At 36.7% G+C, this 17,905-nt stretch overlaps 1 protein-coding gene across 13 annotated transcripts in view; it reads right to left on the minus strand.

Moving 5' to 3' along the window:
* Positions 1–17,905, minus strand: part of LOC117387351 (ankyrin-3-like) — a 134,600-nt gene that overhangs the window by 73,309 nt on the left and 43,386 nt on the right. For all 13 annotated transcript variants that reach the window (XM_055229384.1, XM_055229382.1, XM_055229386.1 and 10 more), the window contains exons 2-5: positions 5,497–5,598; positions 4,720–4,818; positions 3,908–4,006; positions 1,564–1,662 (exon numbers count right to left, since the gene is read on the minus strand). In XM_055229384.1, coding sequence (XP_055085359.1) covers positions 1,564–1,662; positions 3,908–4,006; positions 4,720–4,818; positions 5,497–5,598 — 399 coding nt within the window. The remainder of the gene's footprint in view (positions 1–1,563; positions 1,663–3,907; positions 4,007–4,719; positions 4,819–5,496; positions 5,599–17,905) is intronic.

Here is a 17,905-nt window from a genome sequence, read left to right on the forward strand (position 1 = left end):
CCTTACAATATGCACAAAATACTTTTAATTTTTGCTCTTTAAGTTCATTTTCATATACACGTACTGAACACCTTTACTTAAGTAGATATGCCCATGTGTACTTTTACTGTGATATTGTATTTTTTTTTGCTCCAGTATCTGTACTTTACTTAAGTAGCACAATTGAGTACTTCTTCCACCACCACTGTTATATGCAACATTTTGAGGATTTTTTTTCCCTCATTCAAAATATATAATATTTTGTTTTAAACTCTTAACATCTATGGCAATGGTCATAATTTTTCATCATTCTGGATATACCTGCTTTGCTGCTAAATTGTCCTGGTTGTGTTTTCTTTTTGTGGATCTAAGGACTAAGTGACTTCTAACACTGAAAATAAAGATCTTTCTAGGGAGAAGTTTGTCATTGTCACTTTTGTTGCAGCGGCGGTTGTTGGCAGTCAGCCTGTACTACCGCAGAACCATCTATCAAAGTGACACAAGAGACTATACAAGACACTATACAAATGCCAAATACACACGGCTAACTATGCTCTGTATTTATTATGCTATATATGCACTAGTCAGCACTGAGGTAACCTACATACAATTAGCCATCAGTAATATACAACAGGATATGCACGGAGACGCCATAGACTGTATAAAGAAGTGCACTAAGGGAGTTTGATGTCACCCATAGCGTTCAACTCCAGACAAATTAAGCTCATCGAGGCTAGAGCAGTTATAGGGGCGAATTTGGAGCCAAGTTCCATATTTGAAATTTCGATCACAAGTATCATAGCAACCAAAGAGCCAATCCAGAGTGAGGCTGCCGAAGATAAACTAGCAGTGCCGGAGCTTAACAAAACTGTCAATCAAGCCTGTTGCTAACGCTAACAGGAGCAACCTCAGGGATTGATTTGTCTGTTATTAATGTTCATATCTCAATTTATGGACACAATAGCTAAATAAAAACACAAGGCAAAAATATAGAATACTCAAATTACACCTCAATATGATATTACACAATAACATTTTTTTTTTAAATGCCAAATCTTTAACTATCAACTACTATAACACTGGCAACCAGATTTTATCAACTACTAGGCTACAATTACTACTGCACTACACATACTACTTCTACTACACCTAGGCTACAACTATCACAACCACAACTACCACTACTACTACTACAACTACTACTGTCCAAAAGTACTATTACTCAACTATTATAACTACAACAACTGCCCATGACTACTACTGTTATCTATCTCTTATCAACTAATATTCCTACAATTACAACTTGTACTTTGTCAAACTACTATTGATACATATATTATACTTACTCCAACTACTACTAATGCTAGAACCACTACTGCCCTATTCCAAACATTATACTGTGTCTTCTCTTGTCAGCTCCAATAGTGCACAGTTCATAGTAATTACAGGGAGGACAGTGGTCATGGCTGATGGCAGGTTGAGGTGTACTGTGCTATTAGCTTCTGTTATGAGCTGTGACTGTGGGTAAACAAACATTATCTAGTGCACAGGGCTGTCTGGAGTGTCGTGGGGGTTTTTTTGTACCTCAGTGGCAATGCTCTGACTGGAACCGTTGTCCAAAAGAAACTGCACCACGTCCAGATGGTTCTCCTGCGCCGCCATGTACAGAGGTGTGAAGCCATTCTGGGGAGGAAAGATGATAATGAAATGCATTAATTGGCTCCGTGCAGCACCTGGCAACCTTAGAGTTAGTGTCACTACTTCCTGTCTAATTCTGTTTTATGAGGTGCTGATTCACGCTAAAATGAATAAATATTTAAAGATAAGACAGTGGACAGTGACTTGAGGGTGCATGACTCTGACAACATGGTAAAGACTAAACAAATGAGGTGAACACGTTTGTATTTAGAAAGGGAGGTGTTTGTGACTCAATACCAACACTAATACTAACTTTGAGGTATAAAAACATTAAAATAACACTACAAACTGAATTAATCTACAATAGTCTTTACATTTATCAATTTTAATGGGTTATTTATGTTATGTTTTATGCTTTTAATACAATTTAGCATTAGCTTTGGGGCACAGACAGCATGCTCCTGTGCACAGAGCCTAGTAAAATGATCATCTAGAAGACTGTTATTGTACAGTATATATAATAGAATATGATTCAGGAAATAGACATTAGTAACTCTAACCCCTTTAATTATTCAGGATTATTGAAACCGTAACCAAAAATATTTAATTATCTTTCATTCCTATTGTTCAAAACATTACCACTTGTCAAATAGTATATGACCAAATCTAGTATATGAACTTTATGCATGTACAAGTAAAATGAATGTGACATGAACAGACTTGACATTTAGGTTTACTTTCTTTGGAATAGCTTGGGCAGAAATTTCTTCTAAATTGTTATGATTGTGACCTGAATAATCACACGTTTTGATTAACTGGATAATCTTGCAAACTATAGCAAAACATAATTGGTCGTAAACAGCTTTTAAAAGTGTACAGTACATTATTTTATTTATTGAATGTGTCTATGTAAATCCGAAAACTGAACTGAACACTTAAATATTTATGTATCCATCTTCAACAAAACTAAAAGGCAAATAACTCAACTCAAATGAATTTTGTCCTTGTGGCTTCCAGTATTTCGCAGCGTGTCTGCTTTCTTCAGCATCCTGTCAATTAATTAATTACGTTTCAAAATCAATCTGTAGTTTCAAAAAGATGAACGAGCCAACTCTGACTCTGCACGTCAAGCAATATTATTTCAAAGCACCAATTATGTTACTTATTTTTTTAATCAACAACATTTTACAAAATAGGTTTTAAAAGTTGTTTATTTGAGCTTCTAAATGTTATAAGCTACGATATGCTATGAGAAAAGATGACCAGCTGTTGGATGATTTTATAACTTATTTTGAGTTGATTATATTTTACTTTAGTGTTAAGACTTAACAAATACATCTAACAAGTCATACAGTATAAATAAAGAAGGTTTTTTTTCCCTGAGGTGGCTCCAGTTGCCATAGTGACAGGGCGGTTGCTGACGGTGAAAGTGGGACAGTGCTGACGCTGCATTTTCACTGTAGCAGAGACAGCAGGCGCTAATGCACTCACACACACTCTCATGCATACACACACGCACACACACTCGCGCGCACACACACAACAGAGGGAGCAGAGTATCTATAGTGTAGTAAAAGTACTGTCAGTTCAAAATAATATTGATCAAGTAGAAGCACTCATAAAATAAAAGTATAGGTTATGATTTGTGAACAGCCAATGCAGAATTACTTGAGTTTGTAAAAAGTATTCTGCCATTATAGTTGATAAATGTAAGTATTTATCAGAAGTGACCTAATAGTGTTGTTATTGATTGTGTTTAAATGTCACTCTATGGGTCCTCTTTATTTGACAGGACAGAGCCATGAGGTCAGCTGATCACATCCTGTTGGCTACGCCCAAAGCCAGGAGCAAGACCAGAGGTGACAGAGACTGGACTGAAAACTCACCTCTTCTCCCTGGCATTTAATACAAGCTAGACAGGATAGATTGGTGTTTTATTGTTCTTTTCCTACGTATCGTGTTATCTGTGTTATTTTTTGTTGACTTTTATGTGAAGCATTTGGTCAGCTGAATTTGTTGTTAAATGTGCTACATAAATAAACTTGAATTGAACTGAATAGTGATACCTAATGTGATTCCACAGCTCTACACTGTTTATCTGGTTTTGGCTAATGCATCTCTGACGCATCTCGATTCGCCTGCCAGAGACATGATTTCCTCGAAAGATGTTTCACTTATTCATTAGGAGCTCTTTATCCACAGCCATGGAACTAATAACAATCACAAAAACCAAATATATGAACATGTTGGTACTGAAGCTAACCTTAAAGCATTTAGTAGCATACTGTACCAGTGATTGTGCATTGACATTGGCCCCATGAGTAACCAGCTCCTTCACAACGTCTGTCTGCCCCGCGAGCGATGCTATGTGAAGGGCTGTGTTCCCTTTCTGAAACAAGAAATGCACAAAAGTAATCGAAAGGGTATAAAGTGATATTTATGTACGTTTGTAGGTATTTTTACAGTTTAGTCGCATTTGTTTGACACTTAAACCTTGACCAACACATTTAAAGACAAGTTTTTAGGCCTGTCATGATAATTACTATATCGATTTATGTTCAATATGTGAAAGTTAGAGCAATATTTATTTGCAGTCAGTATTTATATATTTTCTGCACTACTGGGAATTTATTTATTTATTTTTTGGCTATAGAATAAGCTAATAATAATAATAATTTAAGCTGTAAAAAGTTGAATTAATAACTTCTATGACTCATTATAGATGCAAACTATACACTAAAGTGTTTCATTCTGTTGTTTATTTATTGCAGCTAATCATTTTTCAACAATATTGTAGATTTAGAATAGTTTTTGTGGTTTAAATCTGCTCTTGGGTTATTGTGTCAGTGGCATAAACTAGTTTCAATATTATAATTTATCGTCTATCGTCTATATTTACTTCAGCGATATATTGAACTTCAAAATATGTTATCGTGACAGGCCCAGAAGTTTTACCCCCTTTCTGTAAGATTGTGAACATATTGTCTGATTACTGATATCAGGACACAGCCAAGAAATAGGGAGCAATATCCCCCACACCTAATACTTGTTAGGCCTATTTTTAGCATCACCGATAAATATGAGCAAATATTTGATTCAAACCTTTGTAGCTGCGTCCACATTGGCCCCATGTTTGATGAGTTCAGACACAACTTCAACATGGCCCTCCTTCGACGCCAGGTGCAGAGCGTTAAGGCCGTTCTAGAGGAGAAAATAAAAATGTCAAAATTACAATACTAGATAATTATTGCAAATGATAATTATTTTAGCAATTGACGAGTTAGTGTTTTGATTTAAAAGTCCTGTATTATGCAAATTTGACTCTCGTGAGCTTTTAGCCGCTTTATAATGTTGTTACCTCATCAACTACACACCCGGAGTTGTGTTTTGTTTCATTCACACATGTTAGAGTAATCTTTTGTCATTAGTCTACATCTCCAAAGCTCAAAATGCTCTGTTCCACCTTGTGATGTCATGTGTAGTGGTAGTTTTCGAGTTAACAGCTACCTTTTTATATTTAGTTCAGTAGAAATTGGCAATTCCAGGGCTGAAATGATCCAAATGATTCTAGTGAAGGTGTTTGGAGTTTAAAAACACTTCCTGTATTATTGCATGACATCACAAGATCACAAGAACAGATTTGAAGAGTGTTTTTTGTTTGAGAGAAGAACTCTAAATATTAAACATGTGTGATGAGAAAACAACATTATAACATCTTTTCTTGTGAGTTTTAGAGTTCAGATAACAATTACAAGTTTCAAACTTCCATTACGATAATTTTTTTAGAGTCGACTAGTCAACATTCATTGATACAGCCCTATACAAAACCATTATATTTTGGCATAACATGCTTATTCAAGTAGTGAAGATGACACCTACCTGATTGCAGATGTTGATGTCCACTCCATTCTTCAGATAATCCAGAGCCTTCTCCAGATTACCCGCCCGAGCCGCCCGAAGGTAACATGCATTTACATCCGTCTGGAAAAAAAAAGAAGAGAAGAGGAGGCATCTTTAGTCACTGCCAGCCTCAGCAATCCCAGCTCTAATAATTTATTGAACGTCTTCACTCCACTTCACACTTCTGCCCTGTCTAATAAAACCTATGTGGGCTAACTCTTTTAAATAAAGTGTCTTAGAGCAGTATACATGTGTTTGCTAAAATTCAACCACCATGCAACAATTTCCACTGTGAAAATAATAAATTAAAGAAATAATAAAGATACTGCGGATGAACTTTGATTAAAAAACACCCCTAAGATTCGAGTTTTAGTAAAATGCTTTTCACATTGTGCAACAAAGCCATCATAGCCCTCATATTTATTTCACAGTAAACAAAATGAACACCCATTTTGTCTTTATTTAAGATTTCTGAACCAATAGTGACAAAAAAAAACAAAAAAACAATATAAACTTCCTCCTACTGGTGCCAACTGCCTCCAAGACCTTATTCAACATGTCTTAATTTAAAACAGCCTGGAGGTTGCCAAATACAAACGCCTACGAAAAGATTAGCTATTTCAGTGAGATGCCTGGCTGTTGGTGTTATAAAACGCAGATATGCCATGACACCTCTGAGCCACCGCATCCAGGCCGAGTGAAAGATGAAGAGATTTGGCAATAGAATGGGTTTAATCTTTGCGTATTAAAATTACTGGGTGTGGTGCTGCTCTAGGGACAGTTAAATGCAGGATGTTTACAGTTTGTGCTTTAGGGACATAATGAGATGGAATCAGAGAAGTGCTGAAATGTTACAAAATACAGAGTAAAGAGTGAGAGGAGGAGGAGGCCTGGGAAAAGGTAAACAGTCTCCAAGATTTGAAAGGTTGATGTCTGAGACCAGTGGTGTGTACCAATGATTTACTAACTTCTTTTATGCTATCTAGAGGTGGGAGGTGTATTGAAAAATTGATAATATCGGAGTTGCCATTTTGGAGATATGGGGGATTAGAATATGCAGTTTATTCTTTGCCTGGCATATCCAGAATGATATGTCTCTGTATTTTTTATACAGATTGGTGTCAGTCTAGTCCACTTGTCCTCTGTTGCGCCTCAAGCCTGGTCAAATGTGATCGTCCAATCAGGTCTATTTGTTTTAGAGACACATGTTAAACAAAAGAGCACACTGGTCACCTATGATTCACAAATACAATCACATTTATTTCACCTCTGATTAACAGAGTTCAGTATTTTGTTCATTTATTCTGTAGAAATCTGCAATGTTCTTCAGCCCCATGTGATTTTTTTTTCCTTTATTTTTCCCTGATACGGACAGACCATGCATGTTTCCTATTGGCTAATCCACCTGTCAATCACACTCATTTGAAAACGGGGAGATTCACCGGTCTCACATCTCACATCTTTGTAAAGTATTAAAGAAGTGTGTTGTGGATCCCAGGCCAGCTTATTGTCCAAATTAAAAACTATTAAAAGACAGCAAGAGAAAAAAATAAAATAAAAAATATATATATTTCTAAAACTACAAAATAAAAATCTAATTGAGAATTGAAATTCATTAGTTTGACGAAAAAATGCAAAAAATTAACAAAAAAAGAACTGCAAATGTCCATTTAAAACATTAAAAACAGAGGCAGGTGTCAGTATAAATCAATTTTTTGAACCTATCAACAGCCACAAAAAGATGGGCTCTGATGAGTTATTTCTTTAATGAACTTCAGTGACCCGTCGTTTTCATTTCAACCACTGGACAGCTGTTATTGTAGAGGGGCCACTCCAGACCAAAACATCTAGGGGCAATTTTTTTTTCTGCAACTCCAAGCCTGACCACATACTGGACTAAGTCTAAGTTCTGTACAGAACACAAGACTTATTAAGTACTATACACTATAATAAATATTTTGATTCAAGCTGCACAGTATGTCTTTAATAACAAAACTATCACATGGCAACAAAAAAGGCCAACGTGACTCTGATCTCCACATGATTTCCTGTTCCATGCTACCCAATAAAACTATAGCATCTAAACACATGTTATCTTGTATGTAGCTCTATATTCCATTAATTAAACATGTTTTGGGAGTAAAAACAACACTTCCCACTGTCATTATGAAGTTTGCTGGAGTTATGACTTTAAAGCAGCCTGTTCCAGCCCCTGTATTCCCAGTGGCCCCCTGCACATCCGCTGATCCCAGTGTTGGCGGCTGCTGACACCATAGACATGTTCAGCTTGTGTTTGTGGAGATGGTCCAGATAAGAGCCATTATAAAGTCTATTCACAGCCTGGGAATCAGCTCAGCCTTCAGTTTAAACACTAATCTGTCCACTATAACTGTGCCAACAACACGTACACACAAAGAAACATGTTGAACATTTGGAAAAATATTAGTTGCTGTTGTTTATAATTTATCTATATCATGTCCAAACCCCACTGCAAACATCCTTATCATCTACAATTTTATATTCAGTGGTTTGAAATGTAATCTTTCTAGGGCCGTTTCAGTTTATCATAAGAATGTAAGAACATCCATCCAAGACAGATTTTTCCTTTGCAAATATTAAAGTTGTACTGTGTATTTTTTCCTGTTTGTCGCCATGGGCATGTTATTGCTTGGCCTGGAATGTTCCACAGTATGAGACGTATCGACCTTGTACTAAGATAGATATGTTTAATGACATACAGTGGAACATTCCAAGCAAAACAATAACATCTCCATGGAGACAGGCAGGTAGCGGAACCTTTACTAGAGAAATCTTGCCTATTGCGCAAGATTAAATAAGATAAAATATTGCGCCTTTAAATTCTGGATCATTTACTAAAGTCTAGTTAATATATTTTAGTTTTAGCTGCAATCTGTAGATCAAAATTGCTGTATCTTAAACCACAGTAAAACCATAGACTGTATAAAGCAGTGGATTAAGTGAGTGTGACATCACCCATAGTGTTTGGCTTCAGCCTAATGAAGCTCATCGAGGCTAGAGCAGTTATAGGGGCCAATTTGGAGCCCAGTGCCATATTTGGAATTTTGAGCACGAATATCATAGCAACCAAAGAGCCAATCCAGAGCGAGGCTGTTAAAGGTAACATCCCTTCACACTGGTTTAGCAGGGAGCGGGCACTTAGCATCGCTGTCAATCAAACCTGTTGCTAATGCTCACAGGAAGACGTCTGATGAGTCCATTATTGACTTACGGACACAATAGTGAAATAAAACCCCCAAGATCATGTAGAGCGGGTTAATACAAACATTTTAACGTGAAAATGATGAGCCTGACAGCAGCAGTTACAGAGAGAGGGGCAATGGTTTTCCAATGTAAAGTGAATTGGAGCCAGAGTCGAAGCCGGAAGTGCAGCCATGCTCACTTCATATTCGGAACGTGGAGGCTAGCAGGTTAGCTATGTCCATTTATACATACAGTTTAGTAAAACAAAGTTAAATTGAAATGAAATTATTATATTTGAATTAAGTCACTATAAGAGGAAATATAAGATTATGTGCTTCTGTTGCTATGTGCCCAGCATGTCGGTGACACCTGCCTTCATCAGTCAGGAATGTTTTGTTATCACAGCTCTTCAATGGGGCAGAGGATAACACAAGGACACTGTCCACTTGTCACTATGTTACACTTGCACCAGGCTGACGTCTGACTAGAATTTTATATTATGTCACCATAGGGCAAAAAAACATACTGCACTTTCAAAAAGTACTTTCAATGTTTATCTTTTCTGAAAATGATACAATTGTTAGGGTTACATATTTTAAAATTGTTAGAAAGAGGAACCATCAAACACTTAAAATAACCAGAATTTACTAAAGTGTCATAATTGATCTTAAACAGAGCCCAAGTGACATGTTGTGCTACATGTTTTACAGTAAGTAAAAACTGTAGTAATTAAAGTAGTAATTAACATACTGCAACTTCAGGTCTACTCTAGTAACCATTAATGGTAAATGGTCAAATTTTTAATATAACACTTTTCCATCTTCAAGGCACTCAAAGCGTTTTAGATCAAGGAACCATTCACCCATTCACACACACATTCATACACCAGTTTACACAGACACTGGTGTATGGATGGTAGCCGTTCAACCAATGATGTTTAGGTCAAGAGTGGCATTTGAACCGCTAACCTTTGGACAAGTGGACCAACATAAATATGTTATAAACTTTTTTCAGCAACACATCTGAAACTATGGTATGGTATGCTTTTATTTGAAACAGGGACAGTGCACGACATTACATTGACCTTAAAAACAGGAAAGATGTCTGGTGCCAGGTTATAGCATAAATACTAATTTCCACCTGTAGTCCCTGGACAGGCTGATGTTTAATAAAAATAAGTTTGGTGTAGATGGATGAGAAACCTGTAAATCTATGATACATATATCAAATACAACACATCTCTCATTCAAATATGACATTTCTAAAAACATTCAACTCACACACACACTTCCATACCAAATTATTCACACACACAAACACTGAATTTCAAATATGCAAATACTCTTTCTTTCATACACATTCACTAATGAGTGCAAATTTGCTTTGATATTAACCATTCCTTTGTCTCCTGTGCAAACCTTTGAAAACTTATGCATGCTATAATCTCATTTGGCAAACTATTCCACTGACTCAACTGAGCAACAATCGAGAAAGCTGATTTAGCAAAAGAAGTCCTACGTTTTGGAACGCTGCACTACAGGGAGCAGTATGGACTATGCTAATATGGTATAGTTTTTTTTTATTTCTATACTAAATCTACAAATGTACACAATTCACAAGGCAAATGAATGGAAAATATTACAGCTGGATCCAAATGTACAACAACAACAACAAAAGTGTGATAATAACTTCACAGTAACACGTGCTTCACTTTAGCAACTGCTGCGTCTGGTGCCATTTCGGTGTCACTTTATTTATCCAGCTCAGAAATGCGAAGAATGCTACAGAGGCTCGTTTTCCAGAGCAGCTCCACATGTCCTGGGACAGTCAACAGGAGCACCCCTGCCACCAATCAGGAGCGTGCCCGCCACCAATCACAGCTGAGGACACCCTGCATTCCATATACAGGTCTAGGTCTAAGGTTTAAAGGTCCTATATTACACAAAATTGACTCATGTGAGCGTTAAGCCATGTTATGAAGTTGTTACCTCATCAAAAACATACCTAGAGTTGTGTTTTGTTTCATTCACACACGTTTGAGTAACCCTTTATTACATCTACGTTTACACCTCCAAAGCTCAAAATACTCTCTTCCACCTTGTGATGTCATGAAGTGGTAGTTTTTCGAGTTAACAGCTACCTTTTACTTCCCGTAGTTCAGTAGAGATTGGCAATTCCATTGATTGATTGATTACCATTGTCATCTTAAAAAGGCTTAAATGCGCTTTAACACACTCATCCATAATCTATGAACATAATTAAAACAAACACAATTAGAAGCCTATTGCAACATTAAAAGGTCACATTAGGCCATATTATAATCAGGATCAACTATATTGTACTGAATCCACCAGGCTTATATGACTTCCATTCATTCAGAACCAATATGTAGTAAAATATAAGTACATCATAAAAAGTATTTTTTTACAAGAATGGGTTTGTTAATATCGTAGTTAGACCTGTCACGATCATTCTACTTGTCGTTCAATACATGACAGACAGTAGCGTGTATAGTGTTTGTCCAATGATCCGAAGGTTGACGGTTCATATCCCGCTCTCGACGTTGACATCATTGGTTGAGGCAAGACCCTTAACCCACCTCGCCCCCGATGTCTGTGTACACTGGTGTATGAATGTGTGTGTGGATGGGTGAGTGTTTCCTTGATGTAAAGAGCTTTAAGTACCTTGAAGGTGGAATGCGCTATATAAATATGTGACCATTTTACCATTTACTTTTTGGAGGTCAAAGTTTATCGTGGGAACTTTTTTTTTTTTGCATTAGTAAAATTGATTTTTTCTAAGATGAGTTTTGAGCTGTAGAGGGTTGAACTTCTATGACTTATTACAAATACAAACTAACTACTTAAGTGTTGCATTCTGTTTTATGGTTTGGATTCAATATTATCATTTACTTGAGCAATATATCGCACTTCAAAATGTGATACCATGACAGGTCTAACAGATTAGAAGTGTCTTGATCTAGTGTTTGTTGTGCAGGGAGCAAACTCAGTGCCAGTCACATGAACTGCTGCATACTGCATTGTGTAATGTATACCCCATCAGCAGCCGTCTTAGCGATGATGGTGTTGATCTCAAATGCAGCTAACATCAAGCTTATTTCGTTAGCGTTAGCGATATATTACAACCCATTCATTTACATTAGCGGATATTTTGCTGGTTTAATTTGCATAGTTGGAACCTGCACCACTTGCCAAGGTCAGGTCCCTGTATTGACCAGAGTGCAACACAAAACTAAGGCAAACTACTGCAATACAACAACTATGTACAAAGCAATTCCTATTAAAACTCCTATAATACTCATTTAAAAACATGGCAGATGTCCATATATCCGTGCACTTTTACACTGCAGCAAAGTGGTGCAGGACACAGCTTGCCCCCTATGGCTACACATCATTCAGAAAGTAGTAACATCCCATTGCTTCTCATAATAAACATATCGGCTCTTTGCTAATGTAATGAACGAGACTTACTTCGGCCAAATAGTCGGCTGCCTCCTCCACTGCCATGTCTCCCTCAAAGCACTGCAGTTCCCAAGAAGTGTGAAACCTGAGCAGTCAATTACTACAGCTAGCCCGGGACGCTATAGGGGAGGGCATGGGACGAGGGACAGTGGATAGGGAGAGAGAAAGAGAGAGAGGTGCAGAGGGGGGTGAGTCAGAGAGACAGGGGGGTGTCCTGGGTTTGGGTTGGTCTGAAGAGAGAAAGTGAAGGGTTAAACGGGAAAGTGTACATAGAAGTGGAAGAGAGGACAGCAGATAGGGGCATTATGTCACGGCTAAAAATACCTGGCGTTTGGCTGGGAGTGAGAAAGTCCAGAGAAGGGAGGGAGGAGGGAGGGAGGGATGGAGGAGGAGGGGGAAAGGGGAGAGTTTCCGGCAAGTTAATCTCAAACCAAGTCTCTTTGGGAGGGCTATGGGATCACAGGGTACAATGCACAAAAGCAAAGCAATCGCTGTTGAAATTACATAGTGTTCTTTTATGATGGAGAAATCATTTGGGTATACTGTAGCATTTATGTAAAAAATGAACAAAAAAAAACAACAGATGGATAATGAGGTCCTATATTACACAAAATTGAGTCCTGTGAGTTCTAAGTCATGTTATTATGTTGTTACCTCATCAAAAACATACCTGGAAATGTGTTTTGTTTCATTCACACATGTAACCCTTTATTATTAGTATGTCTACATCTCTACATCCTCTGTTCCACCTTGTGATGTCATGAAGTGGTAGTTTTCAAGCTAACAACTACCTTTTGTTCGGTAGAGATAGGCAGTTCCAGGGCTGAAATTATCCAAATGATTCTAGTGAAGTTTAAAAACACAATGGAGCACTTCCTGTACCACCACATGACATCACAAGGTGGAACAGTGTTTTCTGTAGAAGAGAAGAACTCAAAGCCTAAAGCCTAAGTATGTAAGGTCTGTGTGTTAAACATGTGTGAATGAAACAAAACACAACTCCACGTGTGTTTTTGATGAAGAAACAACAACTTTAAAGCAGAACTATCCCCCAAAAAATATTCTAAATGAACAATACTGCTAAAAACATAAAATAAACAGCAAAATTAAACTCTTAAGTAATTAGTTTGTCTATCTATAATGAGTCATAAAAGTTAATTATTCAACAATCTACATCTCAAATCTTGTCATATTGCAAAAGAAATAATCAAAAATTTCCCACTAGTGCAAAGAAAAGATACCCAGCCCAACAATATGTCGATATAGTAATTATCATGACAGACCTATGGATAATAATCAATACTATAGGATACGATATGAAAATAGTGAAAAAGCCTTGAAACTGTTAGCGTACTGTCTTTAACTGTAGCTTCTTACAGTTAAAGTCTACAACAGTGTAGCAAGTGATTCTGTGTTCAAAATGTGCAAATGTTTTCTATTACTTCATGTCATCACAATGTTACAATTTCAAACTTGATGTTGATACAGTTTTTTATACAAAACATATTATCTAATGGTCTTATGCTAGTTCTAATAGATCATTATTTTAAACCATTCAGGTGCAACTTTCTTCAGTATCAATATTATTTCAATGAGTATCTAGTTTGGAATTTATACTAGTTTTTTGGGGGTTTTTTTCTTTCATTTTTGACCCCTCTTGGGACACAATTAAGACAAGACGTTTACTCATATGTTGAAAAACCCACATAAATAACTTTTTAGGGTACCTGGCACTGTGTTGGGAAGTGACTGAATACATCTGCCAAGAATACATATTCAGAACAATAATACTAAGCAACAGAATATAGAATACAGTTACTTTTCTACAAATCAAAGGAATGCATTGCTGTACTCGATCACACAATTCACGCTTCAAACTGCACTGAATCAGTGAAAAGAAATAGAAAACATCTCTTATACTGAGTACATGTGTAGTTTCTCTTCTCCAATTTGTGATGGAAATAGAAACGGTGAGACAAATATATAAAGCTGTTTTTAATCCTATAATGCATCAACACTATCATTTAAATGCAACTCTGTGTGTGAAAGTATTCTAAATATTCAGAGTACAGTACTCTGATTGGACCATGTATCGGAATATGTTACAAAATACTTTTTAATGCAGGTATTCTGTAACTTAATACATATTTAAAGTATTCTTCTGACAGACACCACACACACTTGCACCCGTGTTACATAGGAAGGACATACTGACTCCGCTTAGAGAATCCAACCTGCAACCTCCCAGCTACTTGGCAAAAACACTCCAGTCAGTGAGATTAAAGGTCATATATATTGTATGCATATTCTATATCTTGTGAGCTTTATACCATGTTATAATGATGTCACCTCATCAAAAACATGCCTGGAGTTTCACACATGTTTGAGTAACACTTTATTATTAGTCTGTCTACATCTCCAAAGCTCAAAATGCTCTGTTCCACCTTGTGATGTCACGAAGTGGTAGTTTTCAGTTAACAGCTCCTTTTACCTTTAGTTCAGTAGAGATTGGAAACTCTAAGGCTGAGATTATCCAAATGATTCTAGGGAAGGTATATGAAGTTTAAAAACCTACTGGAGCACTTCATGACATCATAAGGTGGAACAGTGTTTTCAGTTAGAGAGTTGAACTCAGCCTAAATATGCAGGATTTGTGTGTTAAACATGTGTGAATGAAACAAAACACAGGTGTGTTTGTGATGAAGAAACAGCATTATAACACAGATCAAAAATAGCATAATATGGGCCTTTTAATGAACACAGAATAATAACAAATGTAAAAGTTTGGCCCAGGCAGGTAAACAAGGCCACAGAAGCTTGTAAGAACTGGCAGAAGGTTCAACTGACCTGGTAGACTAATTAAAGGGATTGAGGTCATTACATTACATTACATTACATGACATTACAGGAACGTTTTAACTTAGGCATACAAGTATACACGATCTGATTTAAGATGAGAGATTCAGATTCATTCCGGACCAAAAATAAGAATAATTTGTTCCTAGGCAGAAAATGGCAAATAGCATAGACATGGAACAAAGAAAAAATGCTTTGGAAATGAATATGGCATTGTAATAGTAGTAGTAATAGTTTCAAACATGCATATTTTGTGGAAACAGACTGTATATATTAATGGACATAGCTAACCTGCTACCTGCCTCATTCCAAATAGGAAGTGAGCATGGGTCTGGGTCCATTGACTTTCTATTGAAAAACTGTCACCCTTCTCTCCGTAACTGCTGCTGTCAGGATCAACATTTTGGTCTTAAAAGGTTCATTATAGATGTATTTGTAGTTACAATGATTACGCCTGACATGAAAATGAATATGTCAGCATCTACAATAGGCACAAAGGTATGCACTTAACACAAAGCAGAAGATAAAAAGGACAATATGAAACCGTTGCCTTGTTCTGAAGGTTATGTGAGTTCACGCTGAAAGTGCTACATTTCAGAGCACTCTTTTACTAGCCAATAAAACACAAACCATGCTGCTAATAGGTCCCTTTTAACCAAATCTGATGTAAACACAGATCTGTCACCATGGCACATTTTGAAGCATGATGGATTTCTAAAGAAAACTATTGCAACAAATTATAATAATGAAAATTCTTAACACCACTGATACAACTGGACCTTAAAGGAGAATAATAAACCCAGTAAATCCTATTCTAAATGTACAATATACTCAAAAATGATTGATTGATAGTTGATACATTGGTATAGTACTTATTGTGACATGTTTATGTAAATAAGGAATAATAGGGACTGAACCAGGACTAAACCAGGACTAATTCAGGACTAAACTGGATCTAATGTTAAACCAGGACTTAAACAGGCCAGATCAAATACAAGGCTAAACCAGGACAAAACCTATAGAGACATAATCTGTTATTATCACCAAAAACTGCTCCTTTGGATTATCAACCTCGATATAGACCTATTAATATGACAGAAAAGGGCAGCTTTCATATATATATCCAGATGAGGACTATATTTCATTATTATTACTTTGCCACGCTGTAATTTTCCATATCAGACAATATCAATGGAGCAATTTCAAGGTTACCCGTGTACTACCAGAACCACTAGCCCACGCCAGACACATACAAAAGCCAGTTTAATGATCTATACAGTTAGTGTTTTATGACATGTGACGGAGAAGAGGAGATGGAAAAGGGAGGGGGGAAAAGGGTGTTGCCATGGTGACCAGATCTGCTGCAATTCGAGTGGTGCAAGGTTTTTTTTTCCTATATGTTTGAATGTAGCATTGAGAGAAACCAAAGGCATTAGGTTACAATGGCAAAAAACAAGAAATGTATGGAAAATACAGTTAATATTGAAAGTGTTTTTATTACATTAGAGGAATCCAGTGTTGTGTTGCAGTGTTTTCTTTAAGTTCAATTGAATAGCTGTTATGCTTCCTCTATTTTATAATAGTGTGCCAGCTTTCACATAAGTAATGTCCTCATGTCCTGTGTGTGTGTCCTCTTACTGTTCACTATGAGGTACTGCGCTCACTGCAAAAAATAAAATAAAATAAAATAAATAACCTCACTGTACCTGACAATATGAAACATCAACACATGCTAAAGTACAGGGAAGTCTTTTGGTCAGGTCTAATTATATTTTTCTCTGGACATTTCCAACCATATTATGCTCTGTGTCAGCCCCTACTGGCCACAAAGAGGTACCACATCTAAAAATATATATAGGCTTACATAAAAGGATGACAAACTGAATTGTTTTTATGTCAAGAAAATGCTTAAAATAAAGATTTTCTATAATTACAATTACATAACACGATTCACACCTCTAGCTGTTTCTTTTTTAGTATGCCCTGCTTCTCATAGTTATGTTTCATGTCCTGTGTCAGTCCCTACTGGCCACAATGGAGTACTGCATCCATTTTAAAACAACCCATTTACTACAATACATCACAATGACAATGACTCATGCTTTTCATAGCTTTGAATTCCAATATTGTAACATAAATCTTAAATTATGCATAAGTCTGCTTTATTTTTTTGGCATATCAGCTAATGGTAAAACATATGAGCATTGCATTAGATCAAAATACTAAACTGGTTACGTAGCATCTGATTAATTTATTTACAAACCTCATTTTGAAAGGACAGGAAGTGCTAATGTTAGTATGAGGCTGCTGTACTGTCTCTTGTCTTCTGTCTGGAGCAGAGTGCTGCGATCTGATTGGCCGCTTGTCTACTGCAGTCTCCCTATACACAGCACTGGCACTAAAAACACATCACGTAGGTACAACTAACACAAAACAACAAAGCTATTGTTCCCGGTTTCACAGTGGCACCTTCACAGTTTCCAGATGCCCATGTTAAGGCACTATCCCGGTCATATAGCAACCACTGTACAGCAAAAAGCCTGGTTCAGTCTCCTTTAAAAGAAACAGCCAATCACAAAGCAGCTTTTTCCCCCTCTATACATTATACTATTGTTTTCCTATCTTCTCATTGGATCACAGCTTTTCACGTCGCTTGATGTGAATGCTAGTTGATATAGTTGTGGTGAGGGATAAAATAACCAAGACTGAATGACATTAGAAGTATTCATTAGCTGGTTTGTCAAGATGATGCAGAGAAATTCAATGTGGTGTTCTACTGATTAAAAGTCAGGTTTAAAGCTGCCACTGTTTTCTAATCTCTTCCGACA

This window comes from Periophthalmus magnuspinnatus, chromosome 19, assembly GCF_009829125.3.
Source record: "Periophthalmus magnuspinnatus isolate fPerMag1 chromosome 19, fPerMag1.2.pri, whole genome shotgun sequence".
Classification (NCBI taxonomy): domain Eukaryota; kingdom Metazoa; phylum Chordata; class Actinopteri; order Gobiiformes; family Gobiidae; genus Periophthalmus; species Periophthalmus magnuspinnatus.